The sequence below is a fragment of the Bombina bombina genome, chromosome 1, assembly GCF_027579735.1.
Source record: "Bombina bombina isolate aBomBom1 chromosome 1, aBomBom1.pri, whole genome shotgun sequence".
NCBI lineage: Eukaryota > Metazoa > Chordata > Amphibia > Anura > Bombinatoridae > Bombina > Bombina bombina.
This window is the reverse complement of record NC_069499.1, coordinates 826,211,667-826,232,826: the sequence shown is the minus strand read 5'-3', so window position 1 is coordinate 826,232,826 and position 21,160 is coordinate 826,211,667. Positions and strand designations below refer to the sequence as shown.

At 39.8% G+C, this 21,160-nt stretch overlaps 1 protein-coding gene across 1 annotated transcript in view; it reads right to left on the bottom strand.

Moving 5' to 3' along the window:
- Positions 1-21,160, bottom strand: part of UTP4 (UTP4 small subunit processome component) — a 77,322-nt gene that overhangs the window by 54,145 nt on the left and 2,017 nt on the right. Inside the window, exons 2-4 of the mRNA XM_053699414.1 lie at positions 19,425-19,585; positions 7,380-7,571; positions 7,171-7,255 (exon numbers count right to left, since the gene is read on the bottom strand). Coding sequence (XP_053555389.1) covers positions 7,171-7,255; positions 7,380-7,571; positions 19,425-19,583 — 436 coding nt within the window. The 5' untranslated portion in view covers positions 19,584-19,585. The remainder of the gene's footprint in view (positions 1-7,170; positions 7,256-7,379; positions 7,572-19,424; positions 19,586-21,160) is intronic.

Sequence of the window (21,160 nt, the reverse complement as noted above, 5' to 3'; positions counted from 1 at the left end):
ATACAGAGGAGTGACTGAGGAGGCTGCATCCTTGGAGGTAATTTTAATTGCATCATGTTTCTTGAAAAATGTATAAATTGAAAACAAACATAAAACATACCATCCATACATACAAAATAGGCTTAGCTATCACTGCAGTAGCTTGATTAGTAGCTAGTTTAATGAGTACAAGGTTTATTATATAAGTCAGTTTGAAAACGCCACAGTCAGTCAACTTTCCTCCTCCTCCGTCCACTCCCGAGTCCTTCCTAATAGATGTGAGCTGTTGCATGCATTTATTTATGCATTACTGTCTCTCTGAGCACACACATAGCATTAGCTGGCTGGCTGCTCGAGGTAATAATGAATGCTATTTTTTCTATTCTTTTGTTCAAACACAGATTGAGTGTACTAGTACAGTTACATCTAGGAGGACAAACGTGGATGAAGTGCCACTGCCTGAGGGAAAAGAAACTCTGGAAGAAGAATCAGCCATCGAGGAGGATAACCCTTCTCCTCCCAAAAGAAAGTCCACATCGCTTCTCATGACTTTGCTGGGACAGTCTTTCACTGACACTGAAGGTACAATAGAACCCAAGACCCCCTATGCCAAGGCTGAAGAGGAAATAGAGAAATATTGTAAAGCCCCATCTCTGCCTCTCACTGAAGACCCTTTGAAATGGTGGCATGTACATGAGGTCATATTTCCCCTCCTCTCTCATTTGTCAAAGCGATACTTGTGTATCCCAGGTACAAGCGTGTCTGCAGAGCGGGTTTTCTCCACTGCAGGAGATGTGGTAACGGCAAAAAGAAGCACCCTCAAACCAGAGCATGTGGATCAACTAGTGTTCTTACAGAAAAACCTACATATTAAATAATTCTGAGTAGTGATTCAGGTTTATAATATTAATATTTAACCCCTTAACGACCAAGGACGTACGCCACACGTCCTCAAAAAAAAGTCAGTTAATGACCGAGGACGTGTGGCGTACGTCCTTGGTCTGGAAAGCAGCTGGAAGCGATCCTGCTCGCTTCCAGCTGCTTTCCGGTTATTGCAGTGATGCCTCGATATGGAGGCATCCTGCAATAACCCCCCTTGGCCATCCGATGCAGAGAGAGCCACTCTGTGGCCCTCTCTGCACCGGACATCGATGGCCGGTATCGTTGGTGGGTGGGAGCTTACGTGGGAGGCGGGTGGCGGCCATCGGTGCGCTATGTGGAGTGGAGGGGGGGCGGGATCGGGGGCGGGAGCTACGGGGGCGCGCACGGGAGAGCGCGCGTGCACGGGGCGGGAGCGGGTGGGAACCGCTACACTACAGAAAAAAAAAGTTGAAAAGTTGAAAAAACCCCCCCACTAAAATGCAATCTAAGGGTCCTGGAAGGGGTTGGGGGTTGGTCTCGGTGGGGGGGGGAAAGCTACACTACAGAAAAGGGAATTTTTTTAAAAAAAAGGCACATTTTGTTACAAAACTGGGTACTGGCAGACAGCTGCCAGTACCCAAGATGGCGCCCATTATTGCAGAGGGGAAGGGTTAGAGAGCAGTTTGGTGGGGGATGAGTGAGGTTGGGGTCTAAGGGGGGATCCTACACATCAGCATATGTAAATATGCTTTTTTTTTTTTTTTTTTTTAAAAGGGCCAAATACCTTTTATTTTAGTACTGGCAGAGTTTCTGCCAGTACTTAAGATGGCAGGGACAATTGTGGGGTGGGGGAGGGAAGAGAGCTGTTTGGGAGGGATCAGGGGGTCTGATGTTTCAGGTGGGAGGCTGAGCTCTACACTAAAGCTAAAAACCCTGCAAGCTCCCTACAAGCTACATAATTAACCCCTTCACTGCTAGCCATAATACACGTGTGATGCGCAGCGGCATTTAGAGGCCTTCTAATTACCAAAAAGCAATGCCAAAGCCATATATGTCTGCTATTTCTGAACAAAGGGGATCCCAGAGAAGCATTTACAACCATTTGTGCCATAATTGCAGAAGGTGTTTGTAAATAATTTCAGTGAGAAACCTAAAATTGAGAAAAAATTAACTTTTTTTTAATTTGATCGCATTTAGCGGTGAAATGGTGGCATGAAATATACCAAAATTGGCCTAGATCAATACTTGGGGTTGTCTACTACACTACACTAAAGCTAAAACTACCCCAAAAAGCTCCCTACATGCTCCCTAATTAACCCCTTCACTGCTGGGCATAATACACGTGTGGTGCGCAATGGCATTTAGCGGCCTTCTAATTGCCAAAAAGCAACACCAAAGTCATATATGTCTGCTATTTCTGAACAAAGGGGATCCCAGAGAAGAATTTACAACCATTTATGTCATAATTGCACAAGCTGTTTGTAAATAATTTAAGTTAGAAACCAAAAGTTTGTGAAAAAATTTGTGAAAAGTGAACGATTTTTTCTATTTGATCGCATTTGGCGGTGAAATGGTGGCATGAAATATACCAAAATGGGCCTAGATCAATACTTTGGGTTGTCTACTAAAAAAAAATATATACATGTCAATGGATATTCAGAGATTCCTGAAAGATATCAGTGCTCTAATGTAACTATCGCTAATTTTGAAAAGAAATGGTTTGGAAATAGCAAAGTGCTACTTGTATTTATGGCCCTATAGTTTACAAAAAAAGCAAAGAACATGTAAACATTGGGTATTTCTAAACTCAGGACAACATTTAGAAACTATTTAGCATGGGTGTTTTTTGGTGGTTGTAGATGTGTAACAGATTTTGGGGGTCAAAGTTAGAAAAAGTGTGTTTTTTTTCCATTTTTTCCTCATATTTTATAATTTTTTTTATAGTAAATTATAAGATATGATGAAAATAATGGTATCTTTAGAAAGTCCATTTAATGGCGAGAAAAACGGTATATAATATGTGTGGGTACAGTAAATGAGTAAGAGGAAAATTACAGCTAAACACAAACACCTCAAAAATTTAAAAATAGCCTTGGTCCCAAACGGACAGAAAATGGAAAAGTGCTGTGGTCATTAAGGGGTTAATGTTTTTTGGCACATCCAGAAGAAAGTGCTGTGTGCCCCACTGCCCAGTGCAGACTACTACTGTTAAGTTATTTTATATTTGTTACTGTTATATAGCTTATAGCTTTTTGAAAAATGAAGCTTAAAACCTTGAGTAAATCTTTGTTGGATCACAAAATATACTAGTACACTACACGACACGACCGACCACGTCACTCTGTCACAGTCACACACACACACAATACAAAAGAAACAACACACAACTGCACACACCTCATGTGTGCGTGTCAGTCAGTGTCACCCTTCACCATGATTCACTCTTTTTATGATGTGTGTTTTTTTTGGTATTGTTTGACTGTGTGTGACTGTGACTGTGTGTGTGTTGTGTAACAATATATTTGTGATCCCATAAAGATAATCAAAGTTAGTAAATCTAGTAGTTCAATGCTACTTGTTGTATAATGTATATTACTACTTCTAGTGTTACTGTGATGTTTGCCAATCAGGAAGTGCTCTGTTTTGTAGATGTTGTGCTATTGTTTACAGCACACCCCTGTATTGTTTGCAATGCAGTGAGTGCATAGTGCACACTGCATAAGGGATTATTAATATTATTCATTCACACTAAAAATTGTCTATTTTAAATAGACCCTTTAAGAAAGATATCATATGTTTTTGTTTATGATCCCAATCCCAAATGCCATCCCACCCACTCTCAGGCAGATCTGTAGGGGTTAACCGAATATAACCAACCAGTTAACAATAACAATGTGTGTACTGCAGTGTCTAACTGTCTCTTTATGAGTGTGTGAGTGTGTCTGTGAGTGAGTGAGTGCCAGTTTGAAAAGTTTGTATGTATCTCATTCTCTATGAATGTGTGTGAGATGAGTGTATTAACTGCCTTTGAATGTTTTTGTTTGTATGTGATTGTGTGTCTGTCCCAGTGTCTAAGTGTCTATGAGTGTGAGTGTGACTGTGGCTGACTGGGTGGCTGTGGTGCCTTTGAATGTTTTTGTTTGTGTGTGTGTCCCACTGTGTCTCTAGTGTCTGAGTGTCTAGTGAGTGTGACTGTCTAACTGTCTATGAGTGCACTATGCAGAGAGTGAGACTGAAGCCAAACCACTATAGGGGAAGGAAAAGCCTTGAGTAAATCTTTATTGGATCACAAATATAATGTACACTACAGACAGTACAGCACACACAGCACACAGTGCCACACACAACAGCACAATACAAAAATAAAGCACACACACCTCAGGTGAGTGGCGTGCCACTCTTTCTTCACCATGATTTACTCCTTGATGTCTGTGTCCTTTTTTATGTATTGTTTGTTTGTGTGTGACTGCTGTGTACTGTTCAGTGACAGACTCAGTCACTGTTCAGTTGTGTGTAGTACTGCTTTAACAGTAACTAATAACTAACTAATTATATTTGTGATCCCATAAAGATAATATAATCATCAAGAAGAAACTGTAGTTATAGTAGTTCAGTTCAATGCTACTTGTTTTAAATGTCTCTCTCTCTAGTACTATTGTAAGTCTGTAACTGTGTGTAAACTAATTGTATATGTCACAATCACATGTGTGTTGTGTGCACACTCTGTGCTGTGTGTTGTGTTCCAGATTCTTCACGTGATGTTTGTTTGCCACAAATTGACAGTCATGAAGGCACAGTGGACTGCACCTGTAATTTTGTACCTATAAGGGATTTATGTTTTGTTTTCTGAGGACAATTTTCACACAAATAAAGTATTATGGTGGTAACTTAAGCTTAACCTATCTATTTTGGTTTTAATTTAATGTCTATTATTATATTATTATTAGTACTAAGTAAGTAAAGAAATTAAATTAAAACCAACATAGATAGGTTAGACATTTATTTGTTGTTCATGTTTCTTTACAAGTGTATAGTGTACTACTTACTATATATAATATATACATTTAAATATTTTCTTTTACTGAAGAAGTACACTGTGAGCACTGCACTTTTTACACTACGTACTCTGTAACTACAGTTTGATGCCATAATATTGTTTCCAAACCAATACAACAATTGTCATTTAGTATTTACTGTTCTATAAACTGTTGTTGTCTGCTGTGTTCAGACTTTGCCACAGGAAGAGTGTCCTTTTTTGAGCTAATAAAATAAAAAAAGAGTTTATTTCAATACTTTGACTTCTTGAATTTTTTTTTCTGAAAAATTTAAAAATTGGGCAGAAATAGTGCAGTAATCGTGATGCATCGCGATGCATCATAGAATCGAATCGAATCGTGAGACAGGTGAAGATGCGCAGCTCTATTGGTAATATTAAATTCCAGATCCAATTTATATGTCAAGTCCTCTAGTTTTTTTTAATATCAATGTTCATTTGATCAACCCCGCCTGGAACATCAACTCTGTTACAAATTTTTGTATCATCAGCAAACAAGCAAACCTTCCCCTTAAGCCCACTTCCAATATAACTTATGAACATGTTAAGTTAAACAAAACAGGCCCAAGAACTGAACCTTGGGAAACACCACTAGTTACTGACCCTTCATTTGAATGTACCCCATTAATAAAAACCAAATAAATCAAATGCTTTGCTAAAATGTCTAGTATGCAACATCTACGGCTCCTCCTTGATCTATTAATTTAGTTACATGGTCAAAGAAATAAATTAGATTAGTCTGACATGATCTTCCAGCAGTGAAACAATGCTGTCCTTTGTCTTCTAAGTTGTTTGTCTGAAGGAAAGATACAAGTCTTTCCATTAATTAAAAGTTAGCATAATCTTCCCTACTACCCTTTTTATGAAGTGGGACTACATTGGTAAATTTCCAGACTTTTGGAACAACTCCTGTTAGCAGTGACTGATTAAATAAATCAGCTAATGGAGTAGCTATCATGGATCGAACTTCTCTTAGAACCCTTGAATGAATATTATCTGGACCAACAGACTTATTTACTTTTATTTTTGATAAAGCCCTTGAAACCTCTTCCTCTGTAAAAAAGAAAAGTACTACTCACATCATTTACAGTAAAATTTCCTTAATAGAATATCACTATCTTTACCATCTGTTGTAAAGACTGAACAAAAGTAATCATGGAGACAGTTTGCTATTTGTTTATCTTATTCCACTACTCTATCATTATTCTTGAATCTTACTATCACCCTCTTTTAGTTTTCATCTTTTCACTGATATATCTAAAAAAGGTTTTGTCACCGTTTTATTTTTTACAGATTGTGCTATTTTCTCTTCTGCATCGGCTTTAGCCTTAGGGACACTAAACGCAAATTTTTTCTTTAATGATTCTGATAGAGCATGCAATTTTAAGCAACTTTCTAATTTACTCCTATTATCAATTTTTCTTTGTTCTCTTGCCATCTTTATTTAAAAAGCAGGAATGTGATGCATAGGAGCCGGCCCATTTTTGGTTGAGAACCTGGGTTATGCTTGCTTATTGGTGGGTAAATGTCAGCCTCCAATAAGCAAGCGCTATCCAAGGTGCTAAAATTAAAATAGGCTGGCTGCTAAGATTTACATTCATGATTTTCAAATAAAGATAGTAAGAGAACGAAGAAAAATGTATAGAAGGAGTAAATTAGAAAGTTGCTTAAAATTGCATGCTCAATCTGAATCATGAAAGAATTTTTTTTTGTTTCAGTGTCCCTTTAAATGCTTTGTCAAACTTTGATGGGTTCTCCATTTTTCCTTATCCTCTTCTGAGCCAGCGAGTTTGAATTTTTATAGACTGTTTTTTTGTGTTTACTTCAATCTCCCTCACTGTAAATAAACGCCACATTTTTTCTATAATGAGGCTTTTACAAGTTGGAGTGTGCCTGTGACATGTGGACACTTTTTTAGCTTCCAATATAGCTATGGAAGGTTTTTTTTCATTGATGTGTGCCATTTTAGTGAAATGAAATGGGAACCATTTGTCTAAACTATATATCAGTAATAGAAATATGGATTTGGATCCTTTGTGAGGATCCGAATGAGAAAGGTAGCGGTGGCTCATGCTGTTCGGATATTTTCTTAGCCAGATTTATTCTAGTGAAAGATCCCCACACTAAGATCTGTGCAAATCCCTATCTTAGTGTAGAGATCTTTCACTGAATCCAGGTATGAAAAGATCCGAATGGCATCAGCTTTCGGATCCTCACAAAGAATCCGAATGCAAATTCCCAATTAGTAACATTGTCATATTCCAATTTGCCATCACCTTTCTGTCGATCCAAATTCTTTTCAAACTCTATTCGCCCAGGGGTTACAGTAAATAACTTCACAGAGCCATCTTCACAACTCACCTGCAGAACAGAAAAAGGACAAGTGTCAATAAGATAGCTAAACCGCAGGATGTAGAGAACTGCTGAGAGGAGGAAAAATACTCAGATACTTAGAAAATCACAGAAACAAGCTCAACACACTTACTGCAATCTGAGAGCCATTAGCATTAGCTGCAATACACCAGATGGGGCCACCAAAAGCATCCAAGGTGTATTTGACGCGTAACTTCTCCAAGTCATATTCTATGATCTCACCATTAAGACCAGCTGTAAACAGACGATCCCCAGCTGCCCAGCAAATAGACTCTGTTGATCTATTCTCATCTCCAGGTATTACCTACACAAGCACAGAGTGAACAAGAACAGGAAAATATCAGTGTAATGTTTTTTAAACATCACAGTTTCTGAACTACACGCATACAGCTTTAATAGTCACAGCATACACAATATTAAGAGTTAAAAGTTTTTGCTGCCTTCATTTAACAAAATATAATGTTGCTATTGTTGTCTAACCTAAGGTATATAGAGGAGCACAATGCAACCATCATTTTTGTTTTATTTGGCTCCACACTTTTCAAACTGTGTATTTTCATACACTTGCACATAGTTGTGTGATTTAACCCCTTCACGCCTTTAGGATGTTCCATGCCATCCTAAAAGCGCTGGGCTTTAGCGCCCTGAGGACGGCATGGAATGTCCTACCTTTTTGGGCGTTCTGCAGCCTCCTACTTTTAAGCAATGGCAAATCGGACTGGGGTGGCGTGCCTAGCATCGTAACCGGTCTCCGTGATCTGATCCTGTCCGTAAAATCATGTGATCGCTTTAATGATCTCATGATTTCATCTCTAGAGCAAGTGTTTGCATAGGAACTTAATTCCGATGTTAAACACTTGTCCCGGGCACGAAGGGGTTAATGAAGCATTTGGCTGTTTTCACACAAAATACATCGGTCTCTCAACTTATCCAACACACAGCATGCCCACCTAGGGACATGGAAGTCAATGGTATGCTGAGGTTGCAAGCACACTACTATAATGCATGTTCCTTTAAATATCTCATTCATGCTAACAGTTGAAGAGCATCCTTCTTAGAAGGATCTTATTTACACAGTGTTCTCCCCGGGACCTATTTTGTAGGCACTCCACCATGATGATTTTATTGACCACATGGCTAAAATTTAAGCCAATATTAAGGTTTAAATATTAACTAATTAGGTACAAATCCCCATATCCAGAATTCAAAAATTGAAACTTTTTAATTTCAATTTTTAAAAAAATAAAAAATACCAAAAATAACTATTTTCCCTTGCCTGTAAGTCAAAATCTTCTTTGCCTGTCTGATTTTTTTTTCTTTCTAAAATGCAAATAATAGTCTATATTTATTTAAAACAACAAATATCCCCTTTTCTGATTACTCTACTGTACTATCTTACTGAGGATACTATGCATACAAAAGTATAAAAATGATATAAAACTACATTTACATTGCATGTATAAGTTATATTATGACATGTAAATATTGCCTAAATTACATAAGATATTTGTTGTTTACACTTGGTCTCATCCCCTTTCCAAACTGTCCCATTTTACAGATGCAAATATTCCAGAATCCAAACCTTTTCTGGTCCCAAGTAGTTTGGATAAAGGGTTTTCTACCTGTATTCCCCAAGGCAGAACATAGTGCGATCTGCGATAATATCGCAGAAAGTAGAGCCTGCCTGCAGAAAGAATGGCCAGTTCTGTTAAGCACATAATTTTCTTCAACAGGTTTTTTTTTTTGTAATTATTATTATGCATAGCAACCGGCACATTTTTACTTTCACATTATTGGCTGCTGCTCATGAAATTGATACATTTTATTAGATGCTTTGCTTATAACTTAATGTTACTTTTAGCCGCCAGAACGTCTGCTTCTGCGACTGAGGTAAGTGTGCAGCCAGGGATGCGCGTTAATAGCAGAAAAACCCTTGTAACCCTTCTCCTCCCCGGCTCAAAGTGTTAATAGCACCGCACAGGAAAAAAAAAAGAGTTATCCCTGCTGCGGTCTGCCTGTGAAGACTGTTAGCTGAAGAGGGTGGAGTTCCGGGAATTGCCGATTCCCATTTTTGATAATCCAATCACCATTGCCAAATAAGACACACAACCAACTGGTATAAGCTTTCACGGTAGTGTTTTAAAAAAAAAGAATATGAAGGCTGAAGCTAGCGCTGCTGAAAACTGAGGCGGTCCCCCCCCCCCTCTCTACTGAAGCCCGCGCCCAGGCTGTAAACATTTTTTTGTGAATGTGCACGCGCTAGCTTCACCCTTCATGTTCTTTTTTTACAACACTACCATGAAAGCTTATACCGGTTGGTTATGTGTCTAATTTGGCAATGGTGGTGATTGATTATCAAAAATGGGAATCGGCAATTCCCGGAACTCCACCCACACACATCTCTTCAGCTAACAGTCTTCACAGGCAGACCGCAGCAGGGATAACTCAGCAGCAGGGATAACATACAAACAGCCCCAGGGTTATATCATACATCTGCTGCCTGTGACTTTATATGCTTTTATGATATCACACAGAAAACATAGCACTCCAGTGTTGCGCTATGGAGGGAGGGGCGGGTGTCAGTGTGCAGGTCTGCAGGAGCCGAACACCGGTACGTGAGACATCTAGAGATCCCCCCAGCTGCCTTTTCTGCAAATACTTGTAAACCTTCTCCTCCCCGCTCAAAGTGTTAATAGCACCGCACAGGGGGGAAAAAAAGAGTTATCCCTGCTGCGGTCTGCCTGTGAAGACTGTTAGCTTAAAAGAGATGTGTGTGGGTGGAGTTCCGGGAATTGCCGATTCCCATTTTTGATAATCAATCACCACCATTGCCAAATTAGACACACAACCAACCGGTATAAGCTTTCACGGTAGTGTTGTAAAAAAAGAACATGAAGGGTGAAGCTAGCGCGTGCACATTCACAAAAAATGTTTACAGCCTGGGCGCGGGCTTCAGTAGAGAGGGGGGGGGGGGCCGCCTCAGTTTTCAGCAGCGCTAGCTTCAGCCTTCATGTTCTTTTTTTTAAAACACTACCGTGAAAGCTTATACCAGTTGGTTGTGTGTCTAATTTGGCAATGGTGATTGGATTATCAAAAATGGGAATCGGCAATTCCCGGAACTCCACCCACACACATCTCTTCAGCTAACAGTCTTCACAGGCAGACCGCAGCAGGGATAACTATTTTTTTTTCCCTGTGTGGTGCTATTAACACTTTGAGCGGGGAAGAGAAGGGTTACAAGTGTTTGCAGAAAAGGCAGCTGGGGGGGATCTCTAGATGTCTCACGTACCGGTGTTCGGCTCCTGCAGACCTGCACACTGACACCCGCCCCTCCCTCCATAGCGCAACACTGGAGTGCTATGTAAAAGCATATAAAGTCACAGGCAGCAGATGTATTATATACCCCTGGGGCTGTTTGCAAAGGTTAGTTAGTTATTGTTAGGTATAACACTGGTATATTAGTTTAGTGGGCGGCATTGGGCAAGGAACCTGACCCCTTACTGGTATTTGGCAAGTCAATGAGGAAGTCTGAATAAAGAAACATGATGTGACCTTATGTGTAATATATATATATATATATATATATATATATATATATATATATATATATAAAATGTGTTTATTGGTTTATAGAAAATAGTAAAGCAAAGAGTGCCAAGGAGTTAGTGTTACATTAGATGACTGTAACCATAGATACAGATTATATAGTGTATAGAGCTATATAAGACAGGGTGTATATGTGTGTGTGTCAAGAGATGACTGTAAGATACAGATTATAGATTGTATTGAGTTGAGCTATATGACAGAGTGTGTGTGTATATATAATTACATTATATATATATATATATATATATATATATATATATATATATATATATATATATATACATATATATATATATATATATATATATATATATATATATATATATATATACACACACATATATATATATATATATATATATATATATATATATATATATATATATATATATATATATATATATATATATATATATATATATATACTGAATTTTATTTCAAAATGACCTGCAGAAAAAATTTTACTACAAAAAAATCTCATCGCAGAAAGTGAAAAAAAGTTCTGCTTCTGGGCCTGTATTACATTTTTTTAACTTTTTGAACATATTAGCAAGGAACATAAGTTGGGATAGAGACAAAATATAATATGTACTTTAATTACTTTACCTGCAAATTTATACTGCAGTGCCTCGCCATTAACCCTTTATTTTTAGTTTCTGAATTGTAAAGCTCTAACTCCGCCACACATTTCCTTCTATGGCTGTATATATATATATATATATATATATATATATATATATAGGTATCCAAAACACCAAAACTCGCCCACAAAGGAAAAATGCCTGGGTGCAAATTTGTAGAAGATATGCAGCCAAAAGAAAATGCACTCTCAGGACTTTCATAAACAGGTTACTTTTATTTCTGTAACGTTTTCGGAGGTCTTGCCTCCTTCATCAGCATAAATAAAGTGAAAACAAACAAACTCTTAAATAGTGACATACTCACTCAAAATCATTTCAAACCACTTCCTGTGCTGGCGCCAAAATTACCGGTGTTGGAACGCATAATGCGTTCCAAATGTGCTAAGTGGCGGAAGTAGTGCGCCAAACTACTTCCGGTTGTCAAAATTCTATAGCCGTAAATAATCGGCTTTCTCTATGTGAATGCCATAATTATAAAACCATTGTGGCATATTATCTAAACGCATAAAGCAAACTCTTAGCGTGCAAACGATTGTGCTGATACTTTGATTAGTGATAGTAAATGTGACAGCCGCTTGTTGCCATGACAACTTAAACAATGCTGGAGTGTAATCCTGTACAGGGACAGACTAACAGTAACTATGTTTCTGAATACACCAAAGTGTGTTAAAACAGGCATGATGTTTGGCTACAATGTGAGTGTTTAAAGATGGTGTATATATTGATAAAAGAGGATAAACAAATCTAATTATTAGGCACGCCAGCTGATATATTGTGCTATATATATATGTGTAGTGTTACCTTATGTTGAAGATATTGAGTCAATATGTCCAATATTCATAGAGGAATCTCATATGGAGATATGTACCTCCGATATATAAGGCTATATATCGGAGGTACATATCTCCATATGAGATTCCTCTATGAATATTGGACATATTGACTCAATATCTTCAACATAAGGTAACACTACACATATATATATAGCACAATATATCAGCTGGCGTGCCTAATAATTAGATTTGTTTATCCTCTTTTATCAATATATACACCATCTTTAAACACTCACATTGTAGCCAAACATCATGCCTGTTTTAACACACTTTGGTGTATTCAGAAACATAGTTACTGTTAGTCTGTCCCTGTACAGGATTACACTCCAGCATTGTTTAAGTTGTCATGGCAACAAGCGGCTGTCACATTTACTATCACTAATCAAAGTATCAGCACAATCGTTTGCACGCTAAGAGTTTGCTTTATGCGTTTAGATAATATGCCACAATGGTTTTATAATTATGGCATTCACATAGAGAAAGCCGATTATTTACGGCTATAGAATTTTGACAACCGGAAGTAGTTTGGCGCACTACTTCCGCCACTTAGCACATTTGGAACGCATTATGCGTTCCAACACCGGTAATTTTGGCGCCAGCACAGGTAGTGGTTTGAAATGATTTTGAGTGAGTATGTCACTATTTAAGAGTTTGTTTGTTTTCACTTTATTTATGCTGATGAAGGAGGCAAGACCTCCGAAAACGTTACAGAAATAAAAGTAACCTGTTTATGAAAGTCCTGAGAGTGCATTTTCTTTTGGCTGTATATATATATATATATATATATATATATATATATATAGTTGTTTCTCCAACATAGGTGTGTCCGGTCCACGGCGTCATCCTTACTTGTGGGAATATTCTCTTCCCCAACAGGAAATGGCAAAGAGCCCAGCAAAGCTGGTCACATGATCCCTCCTAGGCTCCGCCTACCCCAGTCATTCTCTTTGCCGTTGTACAGGCAACATCTCCACGGAGATGGCTTAGAGTTTTTTAGTGTTTAACTGTAGTTTTTATTATTCAATCAAGAGTTTGTTATTTTGAAATAGTGCTGGTATGTACTATTTACTCAGAAACAGAAAAGAGATGAAGATTTCTGTTTGTATGAGGAAAATGATTTTAGCAACCGTCACTAAAATCCATGGCTGTTCCACACAGGACTGTTGAGAGCAATTAACTTCAGTTGGGGGAACAGTGAGCAGTCTCTTGCTGCTTGAGGTATGACACATTCTAACAAGACGATGTAATGCTGGAAGCTGTCATTTTCCCTCTGGGATCCGGTAAGCCATGTTTATTACGATTGTAAATAAGGGCTTCAAAAAGGGCTTATTAAGACTGTAGACTTTTTTTGGGCTAAATCGATTGATTATTAACACATATTTAGCCTTGAGGAATCATTTTATCTGGGTATTTTGATATAATAATATCGGCAGGCACTGTTTTAGACACCTTATTCTTTAGGGGCTTTCCCAAAGCATAGGCAGAGCCTCATTTTCGCGCCGGTGTTGCGCACTTGTTTTTGAGAGGCATGGCATGCAGTCGCATGTGAGAGGAGCTCTGATACTTAGAAAAGACTTTCTGAAGGCGTCATTTGGTATCGTATTCCCCTTGGGGCTTGGTTGGGTCTCAGCAAAGCAGATACCAGGGACTGTAAAGGGGTTAAAGTTCAAAACGGCTCCGGTTCCGTTATTTTAAGGGTTAAAGCTTCCAAATTTGGTGTGCAATACTTTTAAGGCTTTAAGACACTGTGGTGAAAATTTGGTGAATTTTGAACAATTCCTTCATGTTTTTTCGCATTTGCAGTAATAAAGTGTGTTCAGTTTAAAATTTAAAGTGACAGTAACGGTTTTATTTTAAAACGTTTTTTGTACTTGTTATCAAGTTTATGCCTGTTTAACATGTCTGAACTACCAGATAGACTGTGTTCTGAATGTGGGGAAGCCAGAATTCCTATTCATTTAAATAAATGTGATTTATGTGACAATGACAATGATGCCCAAGATGATTCCTCAAGTGAGGGGAGTAAGCATGGTACTGCATCATTCCCTCCTTCGTCTACACGAGTCTTGCCCACTCAGGAGGCCCCTAGTACATCTAGCGCGCCAATACTCCTTACTATGCAACAATTAACGGCTGTAATGGATAATTCTGTCAAAAACATTTTAGCCAAAATGAACACTTATCAGCGTAAGCGCGACTGCTCTGTTTTAGATACTGAAGAGCATGACGACGCTGATATTAATATTTCTGAAGGGCCCCTAACTCAGTCTGATGGGGCCAGGGAGGTTTTGTCTGAGGGAGAAATTACTGATTCAAGGAACATTTCTCAACAAGCTGAACCTGATGTGATTGCATTTAAATTTAAGTTGGAACATCTCCGCATTCTGCTTAAGGAGGTATTATCCACTCTGGATGATTGTGACAAGTTGGTCATCCCAGAGAAACTATGTAAAATGGACAAGTTCCTAGAGGTGCCGGGGCTCCCAGAAGCTTTTCCTATACCCAAGCGGGTGGCGGACATTGTTAATAAAGAATGGGAAAGGCCCGGTATTCCTTTCGTCCCTCCCCCCATATTTAAAAAATTGTTTCCTATGGTCGACCCCAGAAAGGACTTATGGCAGACAGTCCCCAAGGTCGAGGGAGCGGTTTCCACTTTAAACAAACGCACCACTATACCCATAGAGGATAGTTGTGCTTTCAAAGATCCTATGGATAAAAAATTAGAAGGTTTGCTTAAAAAGATGTTTGTTCAGCAGGGTTACCTTCTACAACCAATTTCATGCATTGTCCCTGTCGCTACAGCCGCATGTTTCTGGTTCGATGAGCTGATAAAGGCGGTCGACAGTGATTCTCCTCCTTATGAGGAGATTATGGACAGAATCAATGCTCTCAAATTGGCTAATTCTTTCACCCTAGACGCCACTTTGCAATTGGCTAGGTTAGCGGCTAAGAATTCTGGGTTTGCTATTGTGGCGCGCAGAGCGCTTTGGTTGAAATCTTGGTCGGCTGATGCGTCTTCCAAGAACAAGCTACTTAACATTCCTTTCAAGGGGAAAACGCTGTTTGGCCCTGACTTGAAAGAGATTATCTCGGATATCACTGGGGGTAAGGGCCACGCCCTTCCTCAGGATCGGCCTTTCAAGGCAAAAAATAAACCTAATTTTCGTCCCTTTCGTAGAAACGGACCAGCCCAAAGTGCTACGTCCTCTAAGCAAGAGGGTAATACTTCTCAAGCCAAGCCAGCTTGGAGACCAATGCAAGGCTGGAACAAGGGAAAGCAGGCCAAGAAACCTGCCACTGCTACCAAGACAGCATGAAATGTTGGCCCCCGATCCGGGACCGGATCTGGTGGGGGGCAGACTCTCTCTCTTCGCTCAGGCTTGGGCAAGAGATGTTCTGGATCCTTGGGCGCTAGAAATAGTCTCCCAAGGTTATCTTCTGGAATTCAAGGGACTTCCCCCAAGGGGGAGGTTCCACAGGTCTCAGTTGTCTTCAGACCACATAAAAAGACAGGCATTCTTACATTGTGTAGAAGACCTGTTAAAAATGGGAGTGATTCATCCCGTTCCATTAAGAGAACAAGGGATGGGGTTCTACTCCAATCTGTTTATAGTTTCCAAAAAAGAGGGAACGTTCAGACCAATCTTAGATCTCAAGATCTTAAACAAGTTTCTCAAGGTTCCATCGTTCAAGATGGAAACCATTCGAACTATTCTTCCTTCCATCCAGGAAGGTCAATTCATGACCACGGTGGATTTAAAGGATGCGTATCTACATATTCCTATCCACAAGGAACATCATCGGTTCCTGAGGTTCGCATTCCTGGACAAACATTACCAGTTTGTGGCGCTTCCTTTCGGATTAGCCACTGCTCCAAGGATTTTCACAAAGGTACTAGGGTCCCTTCTAGCTGTGCTAAGACCAAGGGGCATTGCTGTAGTACCTTACTTGGACGACATTCTGATTCAAGCGTCGTCCCTTCCTCAAGCAAAGGCTCACACGGACATTGTCCTGGCCTTTCTCAGATCTCACGGATGGAAAGTGAACGTGGAAAAGAGTTCTCTATCTCCGTCAACAAGGGTTCCCTTCTTGGGAACAATAATAGACTCCTTAGAAATGAGGATTTTTCTGACAGAGGCCAGAAAAACAAAACTTCTAGACTCTTGTCGGATACTCCATTCCGTTCCTCTTCCTTCCATAGCTCAGTGCATGGAAGTGATCGGGTTGATGGTAGCGGCAATGGACATAGTTCCTTTTGCACGCATTCATCTAAGACCATTACAACTGTGCATGCTCAGTCAGTGGAATGGGGACTATACAGACTTGTCTCCGAAGATACAAGTAAATCAGAGGACCAGAGACTCACTCCGTTGGTGGCTGTCCCTGGACAACCTGTCACGAGGGATGACATTCCGCAGACCAGAGTGGGTCATTGTCACGACCGACGCCAGTCTGATGGGCTGGGGCGCGGTCTGGGGATCCCTGAAAGCTCAGGGTCTTTGGTCTCGGGAAGAATCTCTTCTACCGATAAATATTCTGGAACTGAGAGCGATATTCAATGCTCTCAAGGCTTGGCCTCAGCTAGCGAGGGCCAAGTTCATACGGTTTCAATCAGACAACATGACAACTGTTGCGTACATCAACCATCAGGGGGGAACAAGGAGTTCCCTGGCGATGGAAGAAGTGACCAAAATCATTCTATGGGCGGAGTCTCACTCCTGCCACCTGTCTGCTATCCACATCCCAGGAGTGGAAAATTGGGAAGCGGATTTTCTGAGTCGTCAGACATTGCATCCGGGGGAGTGGGAACTCCATCCGGAAATCTTTGCCCAAGTCACTCAGCTGTGGGGCATTCCAGACATGGATCTGATGGCCTCTCGTCAGAACTTCAAAGTTCCTTGCTACGGGTCCAGATCCAGGGATCCCAAGGCGGCTCTAGTGGATGCACTAGTAGCACCTTGGACCTTCACACTAGCTTATGTGTTCCCGCCGTTTCCTCTCATCCCCAGGCTGGTAGCCAGGATCAATCAGGAGAGGGCGTCGGTGATCTTGATAGCTCCTGCGTGGCCACGCAGGACTTGGTACGCAGATCTGGTGAATATGTCATCGGCTCCTCCTTGGAAGCTACCTTTGAGACGAGACCTTCTTGTTCAGGGTCCGTTCGAACATCCGAATCTGGTTTCACTCCAGCTGACTGCTTGGAGATTGAACGCTTGATCTTATCGAAGCGAGGATTCTCAGATTCTGTTATCGATACTCTTGTTCAGGCCAGAAAGCCTGTAACTAGAAAGATTTACCACAAAATTTGGAAAAAATATATCTGTTGGTGTGAATCTAAAGGATTCCCTTGGGACAAGGTTAGGATTCCTAGGATTCTATCCTTCCTTCAAGAAGGATTGGAAAAAGGATTATCTGCAAGTTCCCTGAAGGGACAGATTTCTGCCTTGTCTGTGTTACTTCACAAAAAGCTGGCCGCTGTGCCAGATGTTCAAGCCTTTGTTCAGGCTCTGGTTAGAATTAAGCCTGTTTACAAACCTTTGACTCCTCCTTGGAGTCTCAATTTAGTTCTTTCAGTTCTTCAGGGGGTTCCGTTTGAACCCTTGCATTCCGTTGATATTAAGTTATTATCTTGGAAAGTTTTGTTTTTAGTTGCAATTTCTTCTGCTAGAAGAGTTTCAGAATTATCTGCTCTGCAGTGTTCTCCTCCTTATCTGGTGTTCCATGCAGATAAGGTGGTTTTACGTACTAAACCTGGTTTTCTTCCAAAAGTTGTTTCTAACAAAAACATTAACCAGGAGATTATCGTACCTTCTCTGTGTCCGAAACCAGTTTCAAAGAAGGAACGTTTGTTGCACAATTTGGATGTTGTTCGCGCTCTAAAATTCTATTTAGATGCTACAAAGGATTTTAGACAAACATCTTCCTTGTTTGTTGTTTATTCCGGTAAAAGGAGAGGTCAAAAAGCAACTTCTACCTCTCTCTCTTTTTGGATTAAAAGCATCATCAGATTGGCTTACGAGACTGCCGGACGGCAGCCTCCCGAAAGAATCACAGCTCATTCCACTAGGGCTGTGGCTTCCACATGGGCCTTCAAGAACGAGGCTTCTGTTGATCAGATATGTAGGGCAGCGACTTGGTCTTCACTGCACACTTTTACCAAATTTTACAAGTTTGATACTTTTGCTTCTTCTGAGGCTATTTTTGGGAGAAAGGTTTTGCAAGCCGTGGTGCCTTCCATTTAGGTGACCTGATTTGCTCCCTCCCTTCATCCGTGTCCTAAAGCTTTGGTATTGGTTCCCACAAGTAAGGATGACGCCGTGGACCGGACACACCTATGTTGGAGAAAACAGAATTTATGTTTACCTGATAAATTACTTTCTCCAACGGTGTGTCCGGTCCACGGCCCGCCCTGGTTTTTTTAATCAGGTCTGATGATTTATTTTCTTTAACTACAGTCACCACGGTACCATATGGTTTCTCCTATGCAAATATTCCTCCTTAACGTCGGTCGAATGACTGGGGTAGGCGGAGCCTAGGAGGGATCATGTGACCAGCTTTGCTGGGCTCTTTGCCATTTCCTGTTGGGGAAGAGAATATTCCCACAAGTAAGGATGACGCCGTGGACCGGACACACCGTTGGAGAAAGTAATTTATCAGGTAAACATAAATTCTGTTTTTGTTAGAATGCAAAAATACATAGGGATTATCTGCTGGAGCATGCCTAGACGCTGTGAACTCGGTTAAAATACAATGCCTGTGTCTAAACACTGATAAGGGGGGTGGAGTTGGCTTTTCCAGGCAGCTTAGCTATGTAATTAATTTAGCTTATTTTTGAAAATTATTTTAAAATACTTGCCAGCAATTTTTTTTATCCAAACTATTTTAATTTAATTAGCCCTTTTTAGGATAGGCACAGATCTCAACCTGTATGTTAAATTATGCAATTAAACAAATTTTATAATATTTATAAGTAACAAAAAATTGAAAAGCATTACAAAGTATTACACTGCCCCTACCCAGCTACTTCATAATGCCACCCACCTGGCACAATTCTTAGCATCATGCAGACCCCCATACCTTTTCCTGATAGTAGTTGGCTGAAAAGTTGAACACCTCAACTGAGCCATCATTTCGAGCAACAGCAAGTCTGTCTGTCTGTGGAGAAAAGGCTAAGCACCGTACTCCAGATGGGACATAGTCAAAGAACCGCACTAGGTGAACCTTAAACTCCCCCATGTCTAAAAGCAGAAAAACATATACAGTTAGTGTATAATTATACATATATAACAAAAGGGGTGAAAATGACAATATGCATTAATATGTGGAGAAGTACTGATTTCCTCTAAGTAGAACATCATATTAATAGTAAAAATACATTGTTTGGCATAAGCTATCTAGACCTCCAGCTTTTTTTTCTATGTGGGTTTTAGAGTTAGTAGGAATGTCTATGGTGCCTTTCCATATTAAACATAATTTGAGATTAAAGGGTCATAATAGTAAAAAAAATGTAATTTTAAGATTATCAACCTTACACCACTGTATGTTTTAGCCCTGCAAAAGGGTTCAACACATAATAGAAATGCTGCTTGGGACCTGCAGAGTACTGCAGGCCTGAAGAGAAACTGCTGCTTATCCGACCAGCAGCGCTAATTGCACATCTGAATCCTGCAACTGGCGCTGCTGTTTGGATCAGTGGCAGCTTCCAAGTGGCACTTCTACTGTGTGTTTAACACCCGCAAAGTGTAGGGTCAATAGTCTTCAAATGACATGCACTAATAAATTAGAGCATTACATTTTTTTACTATTATGGCCCTTTAAAGTAGTGGTGCAGAATGTACTTGTGCCAAACACATTTACAAAGTTTGTAAACCTGAGACCAAATTATATTTGTCCAACTTAAAGGGATATGAAGCAATTTTTTTCATTATTTAGATAGAGCATGGGATTTTAAACAACTTTCTAATTTACTCCTATTATCAATTTTTCTTTGATCTCTTGATTAAAAGCAGGGACGTATGCTTAGGAGCAGGCCCATCTCTGGAGCACTATATTGCAGCAATTTTGCAAGAACATTATTCACTATTTCCTGCCATGTAGTGCTCCAGGTTCCTACCTAGGTATCTCTTCAACAAACAATATAATGGGAACGTAGCAAATTTGATAAAATAAGTAAATTGGAAATTGTTTAAAATGGTATGCTTGGCCTGAATCACAAAAGAACATTTTTGGGTTTCATATCCCTTTAAGTAAAATGTGAAATAAGTTAAAAGTTACACTAAAGTCAACAGATAAAGTGTGCAATTTTAAAGGACCAGTAGATTTGCATAATTAACAAACACATGAAAACAAGACAATGCAACAGCACTTAGTCCGAACTTCAAATGAGTAGTAGCTTTTTTTCTGACAAATTATTATTATTATCGGTTATTTGTAGAGCGCCAACAGATTCTGCAGCGCTATAAACATAGGCAGAGTACAACAAAACATTTCTAGGGATCAAACGGGTAGAGGGCACTGCCAAGAGTCGCTTTGTTGTAGTTAGTTCTTAAAGTGAATGTCAATTTTGATGCTAAAGTGCCCGGTTTTTACAAATTCGATTAAAAACAGGGGCACTTTAATTCATCAAAATGTACATTTCACTCGTACTGTGAAAAAAAACCCTTACCTTTTAATCTTGACAGCCGCTCCAGCTTCCTCCACCCGTCGCAAAGACTCTTCCTGGGTCTAAAATGATGAATACGGCTTCCTCCAATCACGGCATTGAATCAGACACTGATTTCCCCGGGGGGGGAAGCCGTGATTGGAGGATGACC